The 11,474-nt window shown below is 29.9% G+C and overlaps 1 protein-coding gene across 1 annotated transcript; it reads left to right on the top strand.

Moving 5' to 3' along the window:
• The first annotated feature begins 6,159 nt into the window (after positions 1–6,159).
• LOC123203614 lies at positions 6,160–7,653 on the top strand. Its single transcript, XM_044620052.1, has 2 exons — positions 6,160–7,216; positions 7,357–7,653. Exons 1-2 carry the CDS (start codon positions 6,293–6,295, stop codon positions 7,489–7,491), a joined length of 1,059 nt encoding a protein of 352 aa, XP_044475987.1. The 5' UTR covers positions 6,160–6,292; the 3' UTR covers positions 7,492–7,653.
• Positions 7,654–11,474: the final 3,821 nt, after the last annotated feature.

Raw genomic sequence — 11,474 nt, forward strand, 5'->3', positions numbered from 1 at the left:
TTTCTCAGCAAAAAGGAACCATAGCGCCATCAACATCTTTTTGGTCTAAGTTCTCATCTGAAGCACCAGTCAACTCATCATGGTCGCCGGTAAGTCATCAATTTACTTTAGAACCCAATGATGCATCTATTCTTGTTCATATTGTTATCTATTTTGGCTTAATCATCATATTCCTTATTTTCATTAATAGGTTATATTTTTCAATAAATTTTAGACGTGTTTACTACACATTAAAGTAATATATTAATATTACATTTTTATCTGGAGATTTGGCTAAATTATTATCAACTGATCTTAATTTACAATATTAAAACTTAAAGTTGTATGAATATATTGCATTAATATAAGTATAAAAAAGTAAATAGTTTGTGTTAATTAATCAAATGATTTAATTAATTAAATGATAAAATCTAAGGGTAAATGGGTTCAATTTAATTAATTTAAGGTAATCTCTTTAATTAATATTAATTTACTATTATCTAATGTATAATATAGAAAAGTAAATAGTTTGTGTTAATTAATCAAATGGTTTAATTAATTAAATGGTAAAATCTAAGGGTAAATGGTTCAATTTAATTAATTTAAGGGTAATCTCTTTAATTAATATTAGTACAATATTATCTAATGTATAGTATAGGAAAGTAAATAGTTTGTGTTAATTAATCAAATGGTAAAATTTAAAGGCAAATGGGTTCAATTTATTAATTAATTTAAGGTTAATCTCTTTAATTAATGTTAGTATGATATTATCTAATGTATAGTTTATTAAATTTTGTAGATGGAAGACATCAATGATGAGTTCGGAAGTGGTGCTACTTGTTTCTTTACTTTCTATGTGGAGATTCTTGTATCATTTTTAAATGTGTCCATAGTTATGTTATCTGGAAGTGGTGCTACTTGTATATGCAAGTTTTTTTTTTTGGAAATTAAAAAGTTTTTTTTTCTTGGCCATATGTTGAATGTGCTTTGTTTTAGGTTTGTGTTTATGATGCTATTACTATAAATTAAACATGTTATGTTTATGATAGTATTATTATAATTTTATTAAATTTCACATATGGAAAACATCAATGATGATTTTTCACTAATTATGTCTTTTAATCATGGTTATTATTCATTTATTTTTTCTTGAATTTGAAAAATTGAAAGTGAATACTTTTTATTCGGTTTGAACCGTAAACCGAATCACATCAAACTGTATATTTTCAGTTTAGTTTGTAATTTAAAATGGTTTGGTTTGGTTTGAAATTTTTCAAACCGTTTTTTTTCAATTTGAGTTGAAAAATATTGTAAACCGCACCAAACCGGACCGTACACACCCTTACCTCTCAAAATTAAAAAACATTGCATTTACACACAAAAAAATGCATTCTCTTTTTATAGCAACCATTCTTCCCAACAATTTACTATGGTGAATCATCAATCCTACCACTAGCACCCTCTCCTTCCCTAATGGTTTCTCGTCACAAAAACTACCCAAAATTCGATTGAAATTGTTGGATGATGTCACACAGATCTATGTGTTGACAACCCACAAATCTGTCGCAAAATCTATGCAATAAATCTTTCAACCATTTTCTATGGATCATAGAGATCTGAACATCATCTAACCAATCTATGCATCAATTGACACATAAATCTATGCAATATCATCTGATCATTTTGATCATATTTTGGGTGATTTTCGCATCAAAAAACCACTAGAGGGAGAGGGTGTCAATGGTGAAATCGACGATGCATTGAAGTGAATTATCAAGAAAAATAATCACCAAAAAAAGAATGCATTTTGTAATATGTAAAATCAATTTTCACCTATTAAATATATAAATCACAAATTTCCATCCAAAATTAACTCCATTAGGGAAAGTGGACTCGGATATTAACTAAAATTATCATATTACTTTTATTTATTTTAATTTTGTTATTAATTATTTTTAGACATGGAAAATAATTGAAATACTCATATTAATTAGTTATTTTTTTATTTTACCCTCATGTAATTTGAACAAGATGGTTTGAAATTGAGAATAAAAAACAATGAAAATTATGGCTACCACAAATCAAGGTTTGAATCACACCAAAATTTGCCAACAACTATAGAGCGATTGTGAATCTAGAAGTCGATATTGCAACTTGACTGAAGTGATTCTAATATAGCAATATCATGTAAGTGAAGAAATGCAATGTCGATGCCTCAGGCTCTACAGACAACACCATTCACCTCTACAACCTCTTGTTCTTTGTCTCCCTTGGCACCCTCTACCTTTAAGACTCTTCCTTTGTTACATATCTTGCCTTTTACACTCTGCCCAATCTTTTTGTCACCTACAACTTCTTAGAGGTGTTTGCCTATGGATTTGATTTGATTTTGATACTAATCCTTTTGTTCTTTTAAGTTTGTTAAAGCCTATAAGACAAGAGTCAATGACTTGGTCATTCATCATTCAAGGAAATGTGTGTTGAGTGTTTGGTAATGGTTAATTTTGTGAGAGGGAGGAGGAGTTTTTATCATAAATTAGGTGAAGAAGCCTCGACTAACTCTGTGCCAACAATCATAACAAGAAGGGAGCAAGTGTTCTTCGAAATGATTGGGCATAAATGATATGTAGACAGTGAATCGAGTTGAAATTTAAAGTCACCAAAAACTAGTAAAGTACTCTCGAGGAAACGTATGACATTGGTGAAGGGTTTTTTGGGTCATCGAAAACTAGTTGGGTAACAAAATATACAATTTATAATCAAACAAAAACTTAAATAACCCATTGATCACGTTTTAGGGAAGGTAAATTCATGAAACATGACAAGTACAATACATAGGGTGTTTAAGAACTTTATAACTGTGTTTGATGGCTCTTTCATATTTTTATGCAGTTATAAGAACGCTTTTCAACCCACAATGAGGCAACACCTTGGTATAAAGTTCATCGGCTAGGGTTTTCAAAAAGTGGCTTTTGAAATTGTGAAATACATTCTTGTTTATAAAGAACACCAAGAACAATCATTCATTGGGACATGAATTGTCGTTCATGCTTAATCCTTATCCATACAATCTAGGATTTATCCAAATTTGGATACAACTTTATCTGTATTGAACTCACCATCAAAGATATTATGGTCAAAGAAAAAATCAACTATGTTGATTTAGTCCTATTGGACAAGGTTAGTCCATTCTCGATTTCATCCTAATCTAAATGCATTGGGATCATCATCAAAATATATGAACTAATACACGTCAATGACCTAATGACTTGGACAAGGCTTCGACCTAATCCCAATGTGGCCACAAATTCAAGTGGTCATCAGTATCTTTCAATATTTTCATTTAAGATATCATCTTTTGTGCTTGTTGAGTGATGAATCTTCTATTGATTTACCATAGTCTTCATATAAATCTTGATATGGTTATTTAATACTATGACAATCTCATCACTATTACTTGTATCCTTAGTCAAAGTAATATTGAGATTACAGATGTTTTTAGAATAATTATTTGATATATTCATAGAGTTCCCACAATAAGTCGTTTGATTCCCTTATCACGATTATACCATTCTAATGATATATTATTCGTACAAATATATTATGTGAAACATTAATATGAATGAATAATAAAGTAAACCATAATAAACCATAAACATGACCTTTATTAAAAACATTTGTATCACCATAGGGATTGACACTAAGACACCAACCCCAACAATTAGTAATAGTGACAACCTCGCCATTAGCAACCTAGGTAACAAATATGTTGCTCCTACTTACCCATTTAACGAGTTATTGTCTCTCTCAACTGTATTGCCATATAATTACCTTAAAAAACTATATTGCCATTTCTCTTTACAATAAACATCACAAACTCAATTTCCTTATTAAACTAATTTTTTCTCAATAGGTAACAAGCAGGGTAGATGAGGTTGCGTACCTATAAAAAAGAAAACAAACAAACAGGGTGGATGCCACATCCAAGTAGTGGAAGAATTGGAATTGAAGATTATTGATGTGATTTATTGTCATGTACTTAATTTTGAGCCATGTGCAAAATAAGCCAAGATAGTAAGTATTAAAATTTAAAGAGATTATGATGTGTATGCTACAATGTGATATAAAACAAATAAAAATAAGGAAAATGACAAGAAGTATAATGTAAGATTTTTAACGTGGTTTGACTTGATGGTGTGAATGCTCATATCTTAGTTAATGGCTGATATTTATATTGAAAAATGCACTATGGCAAAGTGTTTTTAAGGTATTGGTGCCTTCGTGTGAGCCTTTTTTTTATCTTGCACTCTCCCATATATATATATATATATATATATATATATATATATATATATATATATATATAAGACTATTGAGCAGAAATTACACTCACATTATAAGAATTTAGGATTTTTGTACCTAATAAGATCCTAACTGTATGTTCCTATTTTAATTGGACTAAAAAGAAATACTTTCACGATTAAAATATATCTTAATTAGAAAGATGAAAACATTATTATGTTATTATCATAAATGCAAAATAAGAAAATATTTATAGAAGATTGTAGACAAATCCCCATTTTAGCACATATTATCCTTTTGGGGAGCTTTTCTACTTTTGTTGGTGAATATTATATTTGGAAACATCTAAAATGTTGTCTAGTCACTTGTCTCGACACCTTGGAGGCTTCGACTTATGCATCTCGAATAATAACCATGTGAATTGGAAGATACCATATAGCAAAAATAAGAGACCCCTTGTTAAATGGTTTGGAGGGAGAGTTGGGCGACTCCAATCTTTCTTTTTTCTCTTTTTAAATTTTTTAAATTTAGAAAATAAAAATGACTATTATACCCTTTTACAATTAATTTAACGTTAACCAAGTTATGTTTCCGTGCGAAAGTGTGATTTACACATTCAGTGGGTGAAAAAGCGTTTTTAAGCCAAACTTTGCGGAGGAAAAAAAATCAGTGTTAATAGCAATAAATGTTTTTGTGCTTTTTGCCCTTTACACTTGTCCTTACATTGAATCTTCCACCGGTTTTTATGCTCCTCAAATGTCAAATCCCACTGCACCAAACTTACAAAAGTCAAAGCAACATTTATTCTCCATTCATCATACAACTTCGGAGTAAGTGTTTTTTTATAAGTGATAATTTAAATATTTAAAAATTATTAAGAAAATTTTTAATAAAAATAACTTTATTTTTAATTAATATAAAAAATATTTTAAAATAATTATATATAAATATATTTAAATAAAATAATATATTAATATATTTTTATTTACCTTAATAAATTATAATAATTATTTAAATCTATCAATTTTTATTAAATTTTATAAAAAATGGTAAAAATTTATATTTAATAATTTTTTAGAGAATTTACTTTTAAGGTAGTCTTAAACCAAACGTACTCTAAAGCTGTCAAATGTTAGATGTTAAGGGCATGGGTGTTTGGTTAATAATACATTCAAGGGCCTTGATTGGTTTTAAAATCATTAAAGAAGTGTAAATAAGATAAAATAAAATTCCTATATAAATTACTCTAATTATTCATCATGATTTTCCATTACTACCATTAAATTTGTCAAACCTTCAAATTGAAATATATGTCAATCAAATTTTAATTATATTTTTTGAAATAATAAAAATTTGTGCTCCTTTTTAGTTATTCTTTTTTATTTATGGCAAATTAATAGTTTTTTTTTAAACATTTTGCTTCAATAGATATTTATATATTAATTTGATAATTCAATAAAAATAATGTTAAAATGTATATTTTTTTAGTATATCATTATATTATTATATATTATTTTATCTATAATTTAAAATTATTTAATTAGATGATGATACATTCAAATAGTTTTATCTATTTAATAATATTATTAATTGAAATTTTTAATATTTAAATTTAAATTCTGAATTTCTATATAATTGATTGCATCATCCAATAGAAACTTTTATTATTATAAAATTATATAATAAAAGATAAAAAATAAAATTAATAACTCCGATGTTTTATCTTGTCCAAATAATCTCATCTAATAATTTCCAATTCCTTGAATTTTACCGCCATTGGAACCCTCACAATCACATCCGTCAGCTCCTTATCTATTTCATTCAACGGTTCAGATTGCACGACATAAACGTGATCTGAACTCTAGCCGATTCTTTCTCCATCCTTGCACACTACTATTAACTTTCCCTACCTCCAATCCTTGCCCTCAATCGCAAAATACCCTTTCGGCTTTAGCTCTCGGATTAGGTTCGGGGTTTCTGATTTTTTTGTTTTAATTTGAATATATTAAGCATGGAAGGAGGAGATTCATCGTCAAAATCAGGAGGCGAAGGGGAAAATTTTCAAGATTGGGAGCTTTTACCGAGTTCTGATTCTGATATTGTTGTTAACCCGGAAAATTCGGTTGATAATTCGAGGAAAATGGATGAAATTGAAGGGGATTATTCCGGTGGTATGATAAGATCGGATTATTTTTCGCTTGAAAATGAAAATCGGTATGCAAAATCGAGCCTTCTTGATGCGAGCGAAGAGGGTTCTGTTGAGTCGGATAATCCGAGTTGGATTGATCCCGGGTTGGAGACTCGGTTTCAGAGTAACAATTCGAGGGAGTTTTGGTCAGATACGGGGAGTGAACGATCCGATGAACATAAATTTGGTGATTTGGAGGGGAAAAACGAGATAGGTTTGGTTGAAAATGGGAAAATTCATGCGGGATTGGTTGATTTAGATGCGAGAAATGAATTAGGATTGGATGAAAAGTTGAAAGGGGAGGTGTGTTCTGAAGGGTTTGGAGAGAGTCAATTGCAAGATAAGAATTTGGGAAGTTTTTGGTCTGATTCCGGTGGCAAGGGATTGGTTTTGAGGAGTTTTGAGGGTGTTGAGAAGGAGGAGGAGATGGATTTTGGTTATCATGTGGAAGAAGGGGTTGAGTCTGAGGCTTGTGGTCAGTCTGACGGTGAAAATGACATGAATTCCGGTGTTGTGATTAAGGAAGTGAAGACTGAAGTGCAGGCAGTTGGTGTAGAAGAGAAGGGGAGAATAGCTTGGTGGAAGGTTCCTTTTGAGTTGTTGAAGTATTGTGTTTTGAAGGTTAATCCTGTTTGGTCATTATCTGTGGCTGCAGCTATGCTGGGAGTGGTTATGTTGGGAAGAAGGTTGTATAAGATGAAGAGGAAGAGCAAGGGCTTGCAGCTCAAGGTTACTCTTGATGATAAGGTCTGTTATCGCATTTGTTTTGCTTTTTCAATTTTAATATACTTAATTCAGACTATAGTATGTGTTTTCTTTTCAAAATGTCTTGCAAAAGTTAAACATTTATATTTCAACCATGCTCAATTTCTCACCAATGTCTGCAGAAGGTATCTCAGTTTATGAGTCGTGCTGCTCGTCTCAACGAAGCATTCTCTGTGGTGAGGCGGGCCCCCATTGCACGGCCTGCATTACCAGCATCAGGAGTGAATCCTTGGCCTGCAATGATAAGTTTGCGATAATAAGTTGGCGATGTAGATTTTTGAATGAAGCAGTGTGTGCACTAGGTAAGTCTTATAATTATATGTTTGTCATGGTTTGCTACCGGTAAGATTCAAGGTGTTTCAGCTCTTTTGTAAGAATCCTGTGGAAGTTAAAATGTGAATAAATTGCAGACTTAGCTATTTTTCTCTGCTTCCTGCCCTATCTGTAAAATCGAAAAAATTGTGCCTTCCACGATGATGTTCAAAAGTTATAGTTCTGCTTTGAAAGTATGTATAGATGAGTGCTTAAACAAAAGAAGTAACTGACTGACTTAGGTTTAGATCCAAAAGTTGAATTTACAAAAGGTTAATTTCTCAGACCCTTTTATGAGATGTTTCATTCCAAGTGTGATAAAGTTTTTCCAAAACCATCAAAGTCCCCATATTTTTAGTAAAATAATCCCTTTGAGCATTTTTCACTTCAAATACTATCTTTAACACAGTTTGAATATAATTAAAAAGATAACTCATCAATAATTCAATGAAAGTATCAGAAATCTTAAAATTTAACGAATTGGGATAAAAGGAAAAATGTTCTTAAAACTTATTACTCCGACTTGTTATGCGGTAATAATTTCTTATTAAAATCTAACCTTTATTTCTTTTATTATTTGACTTTGTGCAAAGTCTATTACTTGTTTAGATTAATTACATGTAAGGATTACTGTTTCATGTTCTTAATTATGCCAACAAAATAACCCTTATCCTCATCAGCTGTGTGATGATCTTGAAGAATCTTTCAACCCCATTAAAGGTGTCATAGTCATATAATTTTGTCGTTATTTTATTACAATATTTCCCCAAGTATGACTAAATATATAATATAATATTTCCCTCTTGGGAAATCTCAAAATAAGTACTGACTTTGCATGTACATGGTTAGTATTCATTTGGATTTCACTGTATAATTGAATTGATGTTGATGTAGAAGATTCAATTGATGATGTTTAAGATTTTGTTATCTCCAATTGAATAAACAGAGAATATAGGGTAATATGAATGAATCACTTTTGTTATTATTATTATTTACATGTGAATGAAAATAATACATAATCATTATCATTTTTAATGTTTTCCATCGGGAAAACATAGGAAAGGAAGGTTAGGTGAGAGACTGCAGAGTCCTTTATATATATATTAAAATTTTTTAAATTTTATTTTGTGATTTATACTTTTACTTAGTTTAAAAATTAAATTTTAATTTTAAGTTAAGATTTTTAATAGAAAATCACAAATGAGAACAAACAATTGACACAAAGGGGAAAAAAATAATTTATAATTTTAAGTAGCTTTGTGGGCTAGAATTGATCATAACTTTGGATTTTTCATTTCATTCTTTATGTTTCATTCGAAAATGTAGAATGAGTTTTCATTTCTTTTTCCCGATCATTTTCAATATTAAAAATACAAAAATACAAAATTAATTAAAGAGCAAACTCTTACCATTTCGACGATGTTGGAAGTTAATCAGGATTAATACCATCATCAACCAGTAAGATGAATGTCATCGGATACATGTAACTTACAAAATAAGTGAATTCTTATAATACAACCAAGGAAATTTGTTTTACTTCATGAAAAATATGTATGTATGTTTGTATATGTGTGTGTATGCATGCATATATGTTTGACTATTAAAACTAATACTTGATTTTTGTTAAGTTGTTGCTTGTTGGTAAGGATTGCTTCTTTTATTTTTCTTGGTTTCTTCAATCGGGAAAAATTTAACGAAAGCTCAAAGATCAAACTTGAGTCTTTATTAAGTTGCAATGTTAGGAAATGAAGCAAATGTAACCAGATCCCGTTAGCTACCGTTAGTCAACAAATGGTTTCCATTCCCTTCTCGTATAAAAGAGGGACAAACTTCGTAATTTCTCAATCAATCAAAAATCTTTCTCAACACATTTCTCTCTCGATTTTTCTCTGAATATTCAAACCCTAGATCTAGATTCTCATAATAAGGTGTGATTCTTAAAACATTAAATCAAAGTAAAATAGAGTAAAGTACATTTTCGCAGCCAAGATTTGGAATAAATAACATTTTTTTAATACAAAATCAAACTCTATTTAAAAATAAATAAATAAATAGTGTAAGAGCAAAATAGTAATTTGATTATTCATAAATTTTGAAAAAAAATTACAAAATAATTGGTTTACATATCCTAGCCTAACTTCTTTAAAAAATCACACTCTTATGCAAAAAAAAAAAAAAAAACTCTATGTAAGGGTAAAATGGCAATTTCACTATCTATAAATTTTGAAAAAACAAAAACAAAATAATTGGTTTACATTTCATAACCTAATGTTTTAAACATAACAATTTAGCCCTAAAAAAAATTTAAAACTTACAAATCACTTATCCTTGAAATTTTTTGAAACCCTAATGTCAAGATTGCTTTTTCACCACTGCCACAATCTCACTATTGTAAACCCCAAGGTTTGAAATATTACAATGAAAACTCTTGTGGATTGGTTTATGAACAATATTTTTGAGATGTAAAAACAATTTCAAAAACTTTCAGGGGGCATATTGTTGGAGACTAAAGAGTCTCACATCAAACAAAAACAATATAAATGTAGTAGATTGAATCTTAATACAAGCTAATTGATTTTATGTAATATGGGTTTTCACTCCACATTTATAGATACAATATATTTCTATATGGTATCAAAGCCCAAAACCAAATGAGTAAGCCTAACAATGTAAAGTGATCCTAGATAACAAGTAATAACACACCTTACCAAATGACAAACTAGTGCATTTCTATCAAGACAATGCAATAACACACAAACTCAATTATGAAAATTATTATTTATTTGGTACAGCAGCAATTTGTCTCTCAATTTTAACCAATCAAATGACCTCCGAATCTTGCAAATTATATACCATTAGAAAAAAACATTCAAAGAGCTTTCTAACGGTATATAATGTCAACCACAACTCAATTAACAAGACATTCAAAACTAGCTTCAAAGTTTGCTAGCAAAAACTGGAAATTGTAAAAGCACACGCTGTAAACAGTAATTCGAGACATACAACACACATTCAAGTCTTCACACTTTGGATTTCAAGGGAAACATAAAATGTAACCAAGGCATAAAGGAAAGTTCCACCACCAATCTTCCACCAAGAATGATTGAATAAAAGAAATGAGATAAAAACCAACAAAGCTTTTCTTCAAATTTTCATTCAAAATGCTAACCAACCCCTTACAAATGAAGATCCACCCCTTTATATAGGAGGCATGGATGACAATGATACAATATTTTTCATAAAAGTCAACTAAAAATGACATGAATTAAGCTAAACTATTCATTCTAAACCAAACTCATACATAGTCATTAACTAAAGACAAAAGTTAGTTGTTTTTTTCTTTAACTTTAGGAATGATGTTTCCTAACTAAAACAACCAAATTCTAATTTAGTTCCAATGTAACTAAAAACCAATTTTGGGCTTCTCAAAATGATGCTTGGACGTTTGGGCTATTGATGGACTTCCAAAGTTACACTTTTGGATCAATTGGAGCAAGCTATTCATTTGGACCTTGGGTGGATGTGATAAGACTATACCCAAAAGTTGTTTTTGGGCCAAAATTGAAGGTGCAATGCTTCCTTGGGCTTGAGATTTGCTAGAACTCCTTTCTTCTTAGCTTCAAAGGTTGCATGGAGACTTGAGGATGACTTGGATCCCAAAAATGATGATGGAGCCGCGTATACATCACAAACCTAAAACCAAATGAGTGGGCCTAACAGTTTAATTTCATCTTGGATACCAAGTGGTAACACACCTAACAAAATGGTAGACCTAACAACTTATGATGGTTGCATTTGAGATAGGGTGTTAAAGACTAAAGAGTATCACATCAAATAAAAATAATATTAGTGAGTGATATGTAAGTGTGTTAGTTGGACTTTAACACAATCAAATTGGTTTTGTGTAATATGAGTTTCAATTTTCACA

Source organism: Mangifera indica, chromosome 19, assembly GCF_011075055.1.
Source record: "Mangifera indica cultivar Alphonso chromosome 19, CATAS_Mindica_2.1, whole genome shotgun sequence".
NCBI lineage: Eukaryota > Viridiplantae > Streptophyta > Magnoliopsida > Sapindales > Anacardiaceae > Mangifera > Mangifera indica.